The sequence below is a fragment of the Camelus bactrianus genome, chromosome 8, assembly GCF_048773025.1.
Source record: "Camelus bactrianus isolate YW-2024 breed Bactrian camel chromosome 8, ASM4877302v1, whole genome shotgun sequence".
In the NCBI taxonomy this organism is placed as follows: Eukaryota; Metazoa; Chordata; class Mammalia; order Artiodactyla; family Camelidae; genus Camelus; species Camelus bactrianus.
This window is the reverse complement of record NC_133546.1, coordinates 38,603,085-38,619,548: the sequence shown is the minus strand read 5'-3', so window position 1 is coordinate 38,619,548 and position 16,464 is coordinate 38,603,085. Positions and strand designations below refer to the sequence as shown.

The following is a 16,464-nucleotide window of genomic DNA, read 5'->3' as shown; positions in this document are numbered from 1 at the left end:
ATTTCATTGTCACTTAGAAATCTTCCTATTACTAGTTATCTCTCTCTTTCTCTAGAATATTCAGCTTTCCCCTCAACTAGATGCTTCTCATTGGCTTGTAAACATGTTTAAGTTATTTTTCCATTTAAAAACAAAATGAAAACAGTATTTCCCTTGAACCCCACACTCCCCCTCCTGGCTCTCCAGCCACTCACTCTTTCTGCTTTTCTCCACCTCCTCCTTCCCCTACCAGACATAAATAAGTGTTTTTGGAGAGACTGGTTTCTCTAGTTCTGTAGTCTGGGGCCCCTTTACTTAATCCCTATAAAATGGGAATAACAATATTAAACCTACCCCACAGGACTGTTGTGGGAATTATGTGAAACAATACATATATAAAAGACTTAGGACTGAGCCTGGCCCATAGTAATTGATCAACAAAATTAGCAACATAGTTATTGCTAATAATATCTCATATCCATCTATCTATCCAGCCAACTGACACCTTGGAGTCATCCTGAATTCCCTCATTCCTCTATTCCAATCCAACCCTGGATTTTGTTTATTTTCACTTGTCAAATCTCTCTTGTTCTGAACACTTTCCTCCATCTCCACTATCCTACTCTGTACTACGATCATCTCACATGGGTCAGAATAAGAGCCCCCTAAATGAGTTTTTGCATTTATTCTCATTATTCCCCCAAATTCTCTCCTTACCATAGCCAAAGTGAATTACTGTAATTTCATACCAGAGGTCATCATCCAGTTTAAAACATTCCCCATTGTTACGATAAAGCTCCCAAATCTACTCCATGGCCTATAAAATCATGTAAATATGGCCCCTACCAACCTCTTCAAACTTAGTTTGTCTCTCACTTCTTTTGCCCTCTGCTCTTACAAGACATACCAACTCTCTCCCAGCTCTTCAAATGTATTAAGCACTTGCCCATCACAGGCACTTTTTACTTTCCGTTCTCTCTACTAGAATGTTGAATGATATTCCTATTTCTCCTGGCCTAATTCCTATTCATCCTTTCAACTCAATGGTCACTTCCTCAAGGAAATCTTCCTCGGTCCCCCAGAATAGGCTCTCAGTACCCTACGTACCTCAAAGTTGGAATTTCACATTTATGCAATAATTATTTCAACAAATTCCCCCAACAGAATCCAAGTCCCATATCAGGGATGACTATGTCCATTTTTGCTCTCCACTGTATCCCAAGTGCCCAGTACAGCATATGGCACATAATTAGTGCTCAATAAATATATACTGGATCAAGATTAAACCTCAAGTTCAGTGCTGCAGAACAGCCTCACTGCTTGTTTAAAAACAGAATAGCTTTAAGGCAGTAAAAGGACAGTACATCATTAGTTCATTATTGATGTGGCTCTAGACCAAAATTAAAGGTTTCTCCACTGATGGCTGTGAACAGTAAACCACTTTAAAAAGAGATACTGATTCAGCAATTGCTGAGGGAAAAGAAGGAAGTGACAGAAGACATACTGTTTTGCTGTTATTTTAAAGAAGGGGTGAACAGGCAGAGAAATGTATTTCAAGACAGAGAGCTAAGTTTTTCTAACATACTGGTTCTCAACCTTTATTCTACTCCAACACACGTTACTACTACTACTACTATTATTACTACTACTACTATCCCCATCAGTACCTGTGACTCCAGCACAGCTGTCACCAAGTGGCTCACGATAGCAGGAATTCTCAAGCAGGTGGGAAGTATAAGAGACATGTGAGTAACTTGAAATGGCACTACCTCAAAATATTATGAATTCTCTGCCCTCCCCTTCCCCCTACAGACAGCCTTCTCCTCAAATACAACTTATAGAAAAAAGCAGTCACATAGATGTCATTTATATTTAATTTTTAAATGTAATCTATGATTTCTTTGCACCAAAATTGTTTTCCTAACTACTACACTAATATTAAATGTGGTATTACCTAAAGTCACAATGACTGGGCAGAAGAAGGGGCAATCTGGAAGGATACTCAAGACCAATTTAAATTACATTTTAAGTTACCCACACTGAGGTATCTGTGTCTTGATTATAAAAATATTTTATTATGGTAGTATGGTTTAAGATATTAATCTTTAAAACCACTGAACTTTGGTGCACATCTGCTCTATCAAAACCATAAGCAGCCTTGAATATTATGTCTTAATGTCCATATCCTTAAACAATAGAACTCACTCAATTCATTTACTAAAAAAAAACAGGGCAAGAAAGTATGGAAATCTCTTCCAAAATTTCAAGATCTCAGAAGACTGGTAACAGTACACAGGGCAACCTGAAATTCTGCAGATGATACAAGAGCAGATCTACTTTGAAAGGCATTTCTGACAATGAACCTCTCTCCTCAATAACATACAACTGATTCCATGAAAACTGTAGAAATTGCTAAATTTAGGAAGAATAACCCACAGACAGAGAAGTCACCTGTAACTGAAAAAACACACAATCTCCACTTTCTAAGATCTTTAAATCAAAGGTTTCAAGCATGTTGAAAAAACATGCTCACATTGTGACAGTTTAGCATTTCTTATTTTGAGGAACACCACCATCTTCTAAGCCAGGACATGGAATCAGAATATGTAATTATAATTTCTAAAAAAGAATATGCATAATTTATTACAGTTCCGAACACTCATTAAAAGTATTTAAAGATGAAAAAACTGAGCACCACCTTCTGCTCACAGAATCCTTTCTCCAAAATTAGGCTTTACATCTGGTATCAAATATCACTTTCAAGTCTCATTAAGTCATTTTAAAAAATGAATTAGATACTGTTTCATTTTACAAAAACTGTTTATCCTTAGTAGATACTTTCAGTTGTAAATCAAGAGTATCAAAAGCTACTCTTGCTCTGTTATTTAAAGCTGAAGTGCTATCTCTAAAAACCATCAAATGTAATTTCACCACCTGAATAAAATAACTATCTTCTAGAAATTACCACTAAGAAAGAAATCAAGAGACATTTTCATATACCTAGAATAAGAAGTGATTAGCTTCATATCAATGCTTCCATTCCAACCTTTTCAGAAAAGATGAAAGAAATTAACAGTCCTTTTAGTGGAGAAAAGTCACAAAATCTCCCATATGCAATTCTATGCTAATCAAAGATAAATTATACCACCTTTTCACGGCTAACTAGCAGGAAGGAGAAAGAATGCTAACCACTAAGCAAGGAGAGGACGCACATCTGATATTTATATTAATTTGGATCCAATGGGCACTATCAATCATTACAACTGATAGTAGTGAAGATTTCTTTCTAAACCTAATGTTCAAAGAGCTTTGCATATCACTGATTATCCTATGTTTATCTACTTTAAAATGAAAGATCCATTCTCTTATTTAAATTATCTAGTTAGAAAATGCCCTTTATGTAATAATATTCATCTATTATGATCTCAAAATATGGTAACAATGCACTAATTTAATTTTCTGTAAAACATGGTAGTTTTTTTTTTTTTTTGGAACCACCACCACTCCACCCACACCCACAATCAAGATTAGAGACTAAAGTAAATGATGATTCTTCACACACTCTCAAAAATAAATCCAGACTTTGGGAAATAAAGCACAAAAACCTCAATGTTAGAAGTCACCTGAAAAACTGTAGGGTGCTCTGGAGTTACCTGTCTGTAATTTAAGGACCAACTAACTGTAAACTGAGAAGGACACTGATACTATCTTGTTTATCCCACTAATTTTTCCTAAGAGCTTTGATCAAATTCCCCTAATAGTTTATGCATGCAGGGAATAGTATGTCTGTATGCAACAATAGACGCTGATCTGAAATACTTAAAAATAATCAGGACTGTGTCTGTCCGGTGATATACAAACCTAGTTTATCAATGTGAAAGTAGATCTAAAAACTCAACGTTAAAAGGTGGACTAAAGTATTCTTATGACAGAGAATCTTTGAGCTTAAGTCTTAGGTTTCTTACTGTAACACGTACGAATAGGCTGGTGTTAATTAGTTCCTGTTTCCTCCTCACTGAGATACTAGGAAGGTGGATGACAGAACCCCGGGAGGCCTACACGTCGATCTACACACCTTTTTCTACTCCAACCTCAACTCACTCCTTTCCTTCAAACACACACGCATTCCCCCATCGCACGGGAAGCCCAGGTGCCCCTGTGGGCAGTTTCCCAGGGTCGTTTCACTGGTGCGTTAAATGGGATCTGAAGACTAAGGTTGAATACCACCCCCTCCAGCGCCCACAGCTCACCTCTAACTTGTGATTGATTTGGGACACAGTCTGGGCTTTATGGCAAAGCTGCGCAAAGCAGGAGCTCAGGCTGGTCATCTTCTGTCTCCCCTCATAAGTGATGTCCGCCTGGTCCGGATCGATCTCGCCCAGGAGCAGATCCACATCCACGAAGGCCTTGTCGAACTCCTTCTCCAGCACCTCCAGCCACCGGAACATGGATACCCCGCCGGGGGAGATCCCCACCGCGCAGGAGGCGCCCCCTGGGCCCCCTCCGGCTCCTGCCGGGCATGGGCCGCCCGCCGACATGGCGCCGTCTATGGCCTCCCTCGACTGCTGCTGACCCCCGCCGTCCACTCCGCGAGAGGAACTGCTGGGTCTGCGGGAACCCCCGCGCACGCACGCTCTGTCGGTCCCCCCCCCTTCCCCTCGCGCCGCTAACGCCGGTAATGCAGCCCCGCACTGGCAGGAGCAGAGAGGCTGAAGCGGCGGCAGTGGCACACGGAAGACTTGGACCGTCCCACCTCCCGGCCCGCCCCCGCTGCGCATGCGTAGCGAAGACCCAGGCAGACGCAGCCAGGCGGGACGAAGTGGGCGGGGCTAGGATGCGACCTTGGCCTATGAAAAGCCTCTATTTGGGACCAGCCTGTCAGCGGCCATGTTGACAACTGGGAAACTCCTGCTCGAATCCCCGAGAAAGAGAGGTGCATCGTGTTGGCTTCCAAGTTGGAAAGGCCGAGGAACAGAAGGGTGTCCACGTCGCAGAGAGGAACGGCTTCTGCCTGTTTGACTTCACAGTGGGCGGGAGCCGTTCTAAAGTCGCCCGGGAAACTTGCTGTGGTGACGTCCAGGGCCGGGAAGAAGTGAGAAAGGGCCGTGTGAGCATGCGCAGTGGCCACGTCTTCGCTTTTCCAGCCCAGTTCCTGTTTAGGGTGAGGTGGATCGGGTGGGTGGATAGACTGGCTTTCTTTTTTTTTGATAAATCAGCCTCTAAATTCAGGGTGGAAATCGCCTAGAACTACAAGTTGAAGAGAGCGGCTCACCAGTTTTTGCTGAATTAATACAAGATCTTTTGTAATTAATAAGAGTCAGACAAGTTTTAAACCCTGTCACATTAGCTGTGTCATCTTAGTTGTGTTCTTTAACCTCGAAGCCTCAGTTTCCAAAATTTACTTCACTCGGTAGTAACGTGAAATGCTTAGCTTCAGTGCTTAGCACTTGGTATTCATTATTATTACACTATATTTCCAAAGCAGCTACCTAAAAAGGTGTTCTTATTTTAAAAACCGGCACAGTGTTCCGAGACGTGACATTTCAGAAAAACAAAACTATGAGGATTCATATATTCATTAATATATTGAATGGAGAGCCCTATTGAAGCATTGGGCATACAAAGATGAATGAGACGTGACCCTCACAGAAGCAGAGCTCATAGGCTAGTTAGTCTAACCCTCAAAAGCTACTACTTTAATTTGAATTTTGGGAGTGTTGAGCAGCTGCTCTTTATCATTCTGCCTACTCACTTTCAACCCTATTTCACTTCGAGTAGCTCAGTCTTGAAAAGGGAAGGAAAACTGGTCTGATAGAGTAGGCTGGTAAGAACGGTCTGTCCTAGGAGACATTGCCTAAGGGAATATTTACTTGCCGACTACAGTCTATTGCAGTTAACTTCACCAATGCCTGCCCTGTGTGCTTCTCACTAACATGATTCTAAGAGGAATAAGAAATCATAGCTTTAGTTTGCTGAGTCAGGGCAAACTGGTTAGCCTATCAGTCAATAAAGTCTTTTATCTTTCACAAATTTAGCTGATCAAAACTAACCAGAGATCCTTGCCTTGAGCTTAAGTAGGCACGTTCACACAGGTTTTACTACCAAGAATTAATAGAAAACTAAGATTTGTGTCTTTGCTGATTCCCTTCCAAATTAACTTTATTTTTATCTGTAATATTTGCAAGAACATCATTACTACAGCTACCAAGTTCCCAGCCACTTCTCTATTTATAATATAGTTAGTGATCCCATTTTCAGCAATTTGAAGTACAAAAAATAATTTAAAGTTGGGATTGAGCGACCCATATACAAATGGAATCACAATAACAGTTTTCAGTTGTTGAAACATACTATGTGTTAAACATTGTGCTATTTGCTTTACTTCTTTGACTGTCACAAAGTCCTGTGAGTTAGCTGTTGTCAGTTTTTCATAGATAAGTCACAGAGAATTTAAGTGTCTTGGTAAGCTTAGTATACAGCTAAAAGTCCACTGAGGTGCGATTTCAATCTAGGTATCTTTTGTCTCCACAGTCTTAGCTGTTGACCATGGGATATAGAAGGATGAGGGAATTCATTTCTTCATGTATTAGTTACCAGTGTAATAAATTGTCAAAGTAGTCCAGACATTTTTTCAAAAAAGTAATTTCTTCCCAGCTCTAAGCTGTATACCAATCTATTAATATATAAGAAATATTATCTGAAAAGGTAATTGTAATATTTATTTTCTATTACATACCACTCTATTTAGTTTATATGGACTACCTGAAACTAAATTTCATTTCTTTAAAAAAAAAAAATCATTCAACTTACTGTTACTTTGTATGGGTACAACTGAAATGCATTTTAGATGTTTATGTTTCCAGTGCTCTGATCCTTGGTGAATACCTTCATTTTCAGGATTAAAGACCCCAAGTCCATTTCTGTGTACAATTTTTACAACTCCAACAAGTCTTACATACCCTCTGTGTCTCAGAACACTATCATCTCATATTGTTTCTTATTATCACGCAGTGTAGCAGCTGCCACATCCTCTGTGCTTCCTGCTTGGTGCTATGGGACTATTTCAGATGCTCATAGGCACCCTCTAGGTTAGACATTATCTTTTGCCCACCTTGACTGGGGTTTTGCATTTTTGCAAGTCACAGCCTAACATGGAAGTGAAAGGCAGGGTTTGACGTTCCAGTGCTGCCATCTGTTGTCAGTGTGCTCTGTCTGCATTTATTGCCTTGTCTCAGCCTACTTTAGAATTTGGAATCGTATGTAATCTCAATACTGGTGAAATTAATTTTCCTAGGGATAATAAAATCTTGATACTTCTGTTTGCAGTTGCATTGGCAGAAACCTCCAATAACTGTTTCATGAGTCATGTTTATGTGATTAAAATTTTCTAATATAAATTAAACATGACAGTCTTGCTTTAGGAACTTCCTACAGAGTTTTATCATAAGGTATTACTATGAATAGAGTGGGGACTCGGAAAACTGGGGAAAAAGGGAAGATGCTAAAGATTTCTTTGGTAGGTACTGGTAATTAGCTGCAAGGTTAGTATAGAGTTCAAACATTTATTACTGCATCATTAATTACAAAGGCACTGTGGTGAATGGACATAGAAGATCTCCCTTGGACTGGAGAGGGAGACTACCATTTATTGAATGCTTGTGTGACAGGCCTTGTACTAAGCTTCACATGTTTCATTTACTCTCCAGTAATCTACCAAGAAAAGGAAAAGGTATTCATTAAGTTCCATTGGTTGCTAGAAACAGTTGTATGATGAATAAAGAGGGCCAGGGAAAACCCACTACCTTTTTACTTTAGCAATGTAGGAAAAGTCCTGGAATATCATATTCATATGTATTATTTATATTATATTCATTCATTTATGAACAGTTTTCAACTTCATAATATGCATACTAAAGAAGTTTGGGCATTCCAAAGTGATTTATTAGCCTCATTGTCCTGGTCATTTCTCTTATATACACATGTGGAATACCTGTTTGATCTCCTGTTCTTAAAACTTGAGAATTTTGATGCAGTGTTGTAGGATTAGCTCAAAAACCTCCTCTAAGAAACTTTCCTTTTTTCACATGTGGTGCTATAGACTCCATCCCTGTTTAGTTTCCTGCAAATACCTACTATAACATTTATCATACATTTTTTGGAGCCCCTTAGACTGTAAACTCCATAGCAACAATAACTGTATCTTGCATACCTTTGAACCCCAGTTCCTAATGTAGGACCTGGAATATGGTAGGAATGCTGGAAACATTTGTGTGATCAGTTCAATAATGAAAACTTTACAACAGTCCACCAAGGAAATTCTAAAAACAGCCCCTTTTCAAGACATACTTTTGATATGTGCTAGAGAACATAGCTAAACACATGTTTTATATTGGCTCAGGAGTTAGGAATATCTATAAAATAAATGTTAAATATAAAATATATATTCCTTTAAAATCCATGGAATATTTTCCCCAACCTAAAGAGAAATGATCAGGTTGATTTGACTAATAAATCCAGTATAATTTAGGCTTCAAGAATTATTTTACCTATTCCATAGTAAAAAAATGTACGAGATAGTACATTTTGTATGCAGTAGCCAAACCTAAAAATGAAATACAACAAAAAAATTTTTTTAAAATCCCTATTACTCTCTTTTTATTCCCTTATACTCTCAAATATTGACTATAAATGCTTTTCCATTGTTCCTGATCTACATTCTTCATTTACCCTTTCCCACAGCTCCAGGTTTGGGTTAGCATTATCTAAAACCACCATTTATCAGCAGTGGTATCAGAGTTTACTAATCATTGATTCTTCCTCTTTCATCCACTGTCAAGTTACTGTTTACTTCTCAGATTGTCAGACTTTACAGTTCAAACAGAACCCCCTCATCAGCCTCTGTCTTTTACAGTTCTTCCAATTTAGTTCTACAAGGGACCTAAAATGATTGCATTCCAAACACCCCTTAAAGCTAATTATCTTTTCTTTGCACTCATATTAAAAAGTATAAAAATATTTTAAATGATTTCATTAGACTTTTTATAGTCTTCAAAATGAGCAAGTCAGAAAAGTAAAGTATAACAATTACACAAAAAGCCATGTCACAACAATTGTTGGAAATATAATTTGTTTGGTTCTCGGTTGATTGTAACTCACTCAAAACTCATTTGGCCTACAATGAGGTATCACCTCACACCAGTCAAAATGGCCATCATTAAGAAGTCTACAAATGAGGGAGGTGGTAGCAACATGCAGGAGGAAAGATGGAAGACTACCAGGCTACCGAGGAGACTGCTTTTGTTGTTGAAGTGAGCAACATTGTAAAACAGGCCATAGAAAGTGCAATCGGTGGCAATGCCTATCGGCACAGCAAAGTGAATCAATGGACCACAAATGTAGAACAAACTTTAAGCCAACTCATCAAGCTGGGGAAACCATTCAAACACATCGTGACCTGTGCTATCATGCAGAAGAGTGGAGCAGGACTACACACAGCAAGTTCCTGCTTCTGGGACAGCTCTACTGACAGGAGCTGCACTGTGCGATGGGAGAACAAGACCATGTACTGCATCGTCAGCGCCTTCGGACTGTCTATTTGACTGCCTCATCCAGCCCATGATCTCTCCTTTTGTCTCAGCATTTCTCTTCCATCTTCTAACCACCAGCCATCTATTCACTGAACCCCTTTCTCATTCCCTTTAAGTGTGTTTTTGTGGCACTCTCAAAACTTAGAGAAAAAAACCAAGTAACCGCACTGTTCTGCGACCTGCACAGCTTAAGTCAGAGGACTGGCTCACTCACCAGAGGCAGTCAGGAGCCTCTACTGTCGCTTGTCTTAACTGATTATTTCTCTTCAAAGGTGCTAAAAGCCGAAATCTGCTAGTGTGAAACTTTCTCTACTCTCTGAAATGATTCAAATACACTAATTTTCCATACTTTGTACTTTTGTTAGAATAATAAATTATTCCAATTAAAAAAAAAAAGAAGTCTACAAATAATAAATGCTGCAGAGGGTGTGGAGAAGAAGAAACCCTCCTACACTCTTGGTGGGAATGTAAATTGGTGCAGCCACTATGGAGAACAGTATGGAGGTTCCTTAAAAAAACAAAAATAGAGTTATCATATGATTGAGCCATTCCACTCCTGGGCATATATCTGGAGAAAACTCTCGCTTGAAAAGATACATACACCCCAATGTTCATAGCAGCACTATTTACAATACGCAAGACATGTAAGCAACCTAAATGTCCATCAGCAGATGAATGGATAAAGAAGATGTGGTATGTATATGTAATGGAAAATTACTCATCCATTAAAAAAAGAATGAGATGATCCATTTGCAGCAACATGGGTGGACCTAGGGATTATCATATTAAGTGAAATAACTCAGAGAAAGACAAATATCATATATCATTTACATGTGGAATCAAAAAAATGATACAAGTGAACTTACTTGCAAACTGGAAATAGACTCATGTGAATAGAAAATAAACTATGGTTACCAAAGGGGAAAGGGTGGGGGGAGGAATAAATTAGGAGTTTGGGATTCACATATACACACTACTGTATATAAAATAGATAAACAACAAAGACTTATTATTTAGCACAGGGAACTATATTCAATATCTTGTAATAACCTGTAATGGAAAAGAATCACTTTGCTGTATACCTGAAACTAACATGCATTATAAATCAACTGTACTTCAATAAAACTAAAAGATAAAAAAATTCATTTGACTTTTGTGTCCATGATAAACAGGAGTGAGGGTGAAAACATTTCTATAGTGGACATTTGTCACTACAAATGGAACATGATCCATATTTGAACCCCCTACCTTTGAACGGGGGGTTCTCTCCCTTATGAGACTGGAATATTGGAATAGAGTCCCCCTCCCATAATAAACTGAAAACGTCAGATACTTTCCCAGCTCTGTGACATCTAGAGCAGAGGCATATGACATACATTCACCTAACCACAATCATCCACAGGAAAGTTTTAATATGAAGATAGTGAGGCAGAGATTGGGAGATGTCCTCTTGGCAGCGAGTGGAGATGGGATGGAGTAACAGCATCCTTTTTCAGTAGCAGCAGTGCGAGCAATGGTATCCAGTTTCCAGTTCAGTGGTTGAGACCAGGGCATGTACATTGTGCAGTGACACTACACTGAAGTGTGATTTTGCCTGTGATTCTGGCTATAGGCCTTCCATTTTTCTGGTCCATTTCCAAATCTGGTTCTCCAGGCTTTCCCACAATTTTCTTTCAATAATTCCTTTTCCTATTAAGTCAGCCAGAATTCGTCTCCATCACTTCTAAATAATAACCCAAATTGATACAACTATCATTTATTGAGACCCTCTTCTTGCCCATGGAATTGACATGCCTTACATCTTTCTTTACATACACTTTACATCTTTCTTTCTGTAAAATGGAAATTATTTCCCCCATTTAATCTTCATTCTACAGAAGAAAACATTGAGGTGTGGAGAGGTTAAACAGGAGAAAATTTTTTTGTTTTTGTTTTTGTTTTTTTGTTTGTTTTTTAAACATTCTTTATTGAGTTATAGTCATTTTACAATGTTGTGTCAAATTCCAATGTAGAGCACAAATTTTCAGTTATACATGAACATACATACATTCATTGTTCCATTCTCTTTCACTGTGAGCCACCACAAGATCCTGTATATATTTCCCTGTACTGCATAGTACAATCTTGTTTATCTATTCTATATTTTGAAATCCCAGTCCCTTCTCACTCCCCCGTCCCCCTGGCAACCACAAGTTTGTATTCTATGTCTTTGAGTCTGTTTCTATTTTGTATTTATGTTTTTTTTTTTAGATTCCGCATATTCCGCATATCTCATATGGTATTTTCCTTTCTCTTTCTGGCTTACTTCACTTAGAATGACATTCTCCAGGAACATCCATGTTGCTGTAAATGGCGTTATGTTGTCAATTTTTATGGCTGAATAGTATTCCATTGTATAAATATACCACTTCTTCTTTATCCAGTCATCTGTTGATGGACATTTAGGCTGTTTCCATGTCTTGCCTATTGTAAATAGTGCTGCTGTGAACATTGGGGAGCAGGTGTTTTTTTTGAAGTAGGGTTCCTTCTGGATATATGCCCAGGAGCAAGATTCCTGGGTCATATGGTAAGTCTATTCCTAGTCTTTTGAGGAATCTCCATACTGTTTTCCACAGTGGCTGCACCAAACTGCATTTCCACCAGCAGTGTAGAAGGGTTCCCTTTTCTCCACAGCCTCTCCAGCAGTTGTCATTTGTGGACTTTTGCATGACGGCCATTCTGACTGGTATGAGGTGATACCTCATTGTAGTTTTGATTTGCATTTCTCTGATAATTAGTGATATTGAGCATTTTTTCATGTGCCTATTGATCATTTGTATTTCTTCCTTGGAGAATTGCTTGTTTAAGTCTTCTGCCCATTGTTGGATTGGGTTGTTTGTTTTTTTCTTATTAAGTCATATGAGCTGCTTATATATTCTGGAGATCAAGCCTTTGTTGGTTTCATTTGCAAAAATTTTCTCTCATTCTGTAGGTTGTCGTTTTGTTTTACTTATCGTTTGCTTTGCTGTGCAGAAGCTTGTAAGTTTCATTAGGTCCCATTTGTCTATTCTTGTTAAATAGCAGAAGATTTTATTTTTAAACTTTAACTTTAAACTTATGCTTTTCACAACATTCTCCAGAAGAAGCAAACAGGTTAAAACAGAATCATATTCACTTTTTTTAATTATTTAATATTGCTTTTCTTTTGACTCAGACAGAGACTTTACTAAATTAAGCCTTCTGTTTAGCTCTTGGTTGATCAGTTTTATAATAGGAAGCCAATGCTTCTACACCCAAGTCAGGGAGAATTGGGTTAGTCAGTTTCTTCTCTGGAGTTCAGTTTCCTGTCTATAATGGGAACTTGCCCTTTGCTTTTAATAAACCAATATCCATTGCATGGAGGCACACGTTTGTGTTTATTGCGGGGTCTCCTAACACTGGCACCTCTGACATTTTGGACTGCGTGATTCTTTGTTGTCGGGGCTGTCCCGTGTGTTGGAGGGTGTTCAGAAGCATCCCTGCTCATTATCCTGTAGATGCCATAGCACTGCCTACCTACCCACCCCTATCCTTTTACTGTAGTCAAAAATGTCTCCAGACATTGCCGAATTGCCCCTGGTTGAGGACCACTTGGTTTTAGGAGAAAAGAAAGTATTATAACTACTGGGTCATAGGAGGGAAGAAACCTAACAAAATAAAACTATTCATTATGTAAAAGAGTAATATATTAGAGATAATTGCAAAATCACAGGAAAGCTGTTTGAAACACCATCAAAAAGAAGAAAAAAAAATTATACAATATAGTTTCAAGGCTTAATCGAAGACAAGGGAATCCCATGGCTACCCACAAAGGATAGAAAATAAAATTCACTGCTACACTGCATAACAGAAATACTAGCTGTTTAATGGTAGATAAAAGGATAGAATCTTATAGGCATTTCATTTCAAGTAGCTAAATACGAATTTACCTTTTTAGCAAAAGAGAAAATAAAAGTATTCAGTGAGTATTTCCCTTTGTCGTTTCAAAGCCTGTGCAGAAGAAAGAAACTGGAAAAAAATGTTTGATCTGGGGACAGGACTAAAGTTGTTTCTTTTTTTTTTTTTTTTTTTTCTCCCCAGACTTCCTATTACTGAGCATTACTTTGCTATTTGAAAATTCTAAAAATTAAAAAAAAATTATATTACCAGACAAGACAAATAAATAATAAAGTTTGTTGCAAATCACAATATTGACAGAAAAGAAATCTCTTATCACTTCTTGTCTCTGATAGTAAAAGAAAAGAAAACAGAGGGCAAACAATCAGAAAAGAGGAACAGAAAAGTGCTTTGGGAAAAACACACAAAATCCTTACTCTGGAAATAAATGAATTGATTATTAGAGCAAAGAATCTTTTGGCTTCAGAATGAAAATGGTAGCAAAGAGGTGAGGTTGAACAGGGGATCGGAGAAGCTTTTCAATATTAGAAAAGGTTTCATTAGAGCAGTCTGCTGAGGCCAACCAGCATGGGGAAATTTAGATCTTCCATTTGTGGGAGAAGGAGCTTCTCTCCATATAATCTTTTGCCTAAAATGCTTTTAAATTCCTCAGCAGTAATGATAAAAATTAAACTCCTCAGCAGCAAGACAAAAAGCCACAACAAACGAGCACCCAAGACAAGTGAAGTTCCCTCCTCTCCAGTTTTCCCAACCAAATTCCTCTGAAAAAACTAGAGGCCTTTTCTTCCGTTATTACAAATAAATAAAAATAATAGACCTAATTTGATGTTTTATTCTTATTTGCTTCAACCGTATTTTTGAATGAAAAAATATTTTCCAAATACAATATTTGGGTGGATTAAGTGATCAATGAATTGAATGGTGGCTCTAAAAATCTCTCTATTGTACCCCATTGTTTCACTAGCAATAAAGTGTCCCTGAAAAAACAATAATAAATAGAAAACCTGCCTACTTTCCCAAACTAGTTAATGTGAGAAGAAAACACCTGCCAGTTGCAGTCCCACAAAAATGGTTTTGATATAGGGTCACAGAAAATCCGAAGGTTTTATAGCCCGCTATAAAACAGCTCTTTGTCTTTTCCACTAATTCCCTAGTGTCACATTTAACAAAACAAGGAAACTACAGATAATAGGGGTGTTTGCAGATTAGCTTTCCAAGCCATAAATAACATAGGGTTTTGCTCACCTACAAATATTAAGGCAGCTTATCAATGTTTAAGCCCCTTCCTCTTTGTAATGGTTGCTAACATTTTAACCCAGGCAAAATGAGATTTTTTTTTCTTTCCTGTCTTCTTACATTGACAGAGTACACATTCATAAGATTCTATTATCAGATTTCATGGTATAAAGAGTGAGACATCGCCTAAACCCTCGCCTGCTCCCCGAGAGGCCCTGTTTTGGAAGATGCATGTGCTTTATGCTTTCCTTGTCTTGGTTTCTATTAGCGATGGTTTCGATCCTGCCTGTCCTGGAAGGTGCTTCTGTGACTCAGCGCAGTCGGTGCACTGCTACCGGCTGACGGAGGTACCGTCGGGAATTCCTTCCACCACCAAGAAGCTCTACATCAGCCATGGCAAAATCCAGCACCTTCAGGTAACAACTCATTCTACACTCAAGTTGCTGCAATTTAATTTTGCAAGGTAGGGTGAGGGGCGAGTGTGGGGTGGTTAAACTTGATTTAAATAATCAAAACTTAAAAGTGATGGTTATGAAGTTGGATAGTTGCACTAGCTAGCTGCTTGCTCTGTATACCGAGATGGGTATATGCCTCTGGCTATTTCTTTTTAGGGAAGCAGCACTGCCCCCCCTCCCCAAATTGGAATCTATAATTAATAATATTTTATTTTCGTTTTTGTTTTTGAAAATTTTATTTTGGTGCAGAGTAAAAGTAGAGAGATGACTCTTTCTTAACAAAAAGAGTTTAAGACCATACAGCACCTTTCTGTCCCCATATTAAGAATGCATCCTTTCAGGGGAAAAAAGAGTTTTGTTTTTGCCATAGAAGGCAGGTGACACTTAGAGCATTGTAAGACTAACAGGGTGAATGCGGCATACGGGAATTATTCACACAAACCCTACAAACCAGCCAGGCATCAGTGTCTTTGCAGAAACCTATACAGAAGAAATACACAATTTCACTTTGCCACATTACTGCAATTCTCATTCTGTGTGCTTCTAATTATAACTTTTATTTTCAGGCTTACCTATTCAGAGGGCACTGAAAAGAGTGCTATAGATTTGTCTGACTCTTCTAACAGGAAGGAATGTTTGATTTTTGGCCTCTGGTGTTTTTCAAAAATATCAAGAGACTAGGGTTCTCATTCTAGTTTTCTCACTAACTAGAGATAGAACCATCTTAGACAAGCAGTTGAAAAAAAATCTCTGGATCTAATTTTTTACTTTTATGAATGACAAGACTGGATTAGATTGGGGATCCCAGGAACTTTCTTGATGGAAAATTCTGTGGCTCTCTGAGTTTGCGTCTCCTGGTCACTGCTTCTCCATCATCGATCCAAATCCTAAGATAAGGAAATGCCCGTCTGTGATCCAGATGCAGAGAGTCAGCAGGTGAATGTACTTTTCCTTCAATCAGAGACACCCCCCCCTTTTTAATTTGGTTAAGAAATTTTAATGTAGGTGCACATAAACCCAGTGAATTTAAAATATGGGGCATAGTATTTATTTCAAGGCCCAATAAGCACAACTGCCTAGTCGTCATCTGTTTCCTTTCCTCTTCTAACTCAGTAGTACCTAATGCCAGAGAGCAGGTCTGACCCTGTCGGGTCTCAGCATTCAAGCAAGACACTGGTTAAAGGGCAGGATGCTTAAATATTTGTTCTGAGGACTTGAGATACCGAGACCTGGAGTGTCAGCTAAGCCTGGTAGTGATCCCACACTGCTGCTTTGCAGCCAATGAGATGAAA

General features: G+C 38.5%; 2 protein-coding genes and 1 pseudogene across 5 annotated transcripts in view; 2 read left to right on the top strand and 1 right to left on the bottom strand.

Moving 5' to 3' along the window:
* The window catches only part of GOPC (golgi associated PDZ and coiled-coil motif containing), a 40,441-nt gene extending 35,690 nt beyond the window's left edge, over positions 1–4,751 (bottom strand). Inside the window, exon 1 of one of the 2 annotated variants that reach the window (XM_010965475.3) lies at positions 4,230–4,751. In XM_010965475.3, coding sequence (XP_010963777.1) covers positions 4,230–4,517 — 288 coding nt within the window. In that variant the 5' untranslated portion in view covers positions 4,518–4,751. The remainder of the gene's footprint in view (positions 1–4,229) is intronic. The other variant, XM_010965476.3, reaches the window with a different exon arrangement.
* Positions 4,752–4,821: 70 nt separating this feature from the next.
* The window catches only part of LOC105077166 (nephrocan), a 28,749-nt gene continuing 17,106 nt past the window's right edge, over positions 4,822–16,464 (top strand). The window contains exons 1-2 of one of the 3 annotated variants that reach the window (XM_010965477.3): positions 4,822–5,154; positions 14,986–15,133. In XM_010965477.3, the coding sequence (XP_010963779.2) occupies positions 5,093–5,154; positions 14,986–15,133 (210 nt within the window). In that variant the 5' untranslated portion in view covers positions 4,822–5,092. Of the gene's footprint in view, positions 5,155–14,985; positions 15,181–16,464 lie in introns of all 3 variants that reach the window. The other 2 variants (XM_045524405.2, XM_074368435.1) reach the window with 2 other exon arrangements.
* Positions 5,150–10,709, top strand: LOC123619756 (dynein light chain Tctex-type 1 pseudogene; annotated as a pseudogene).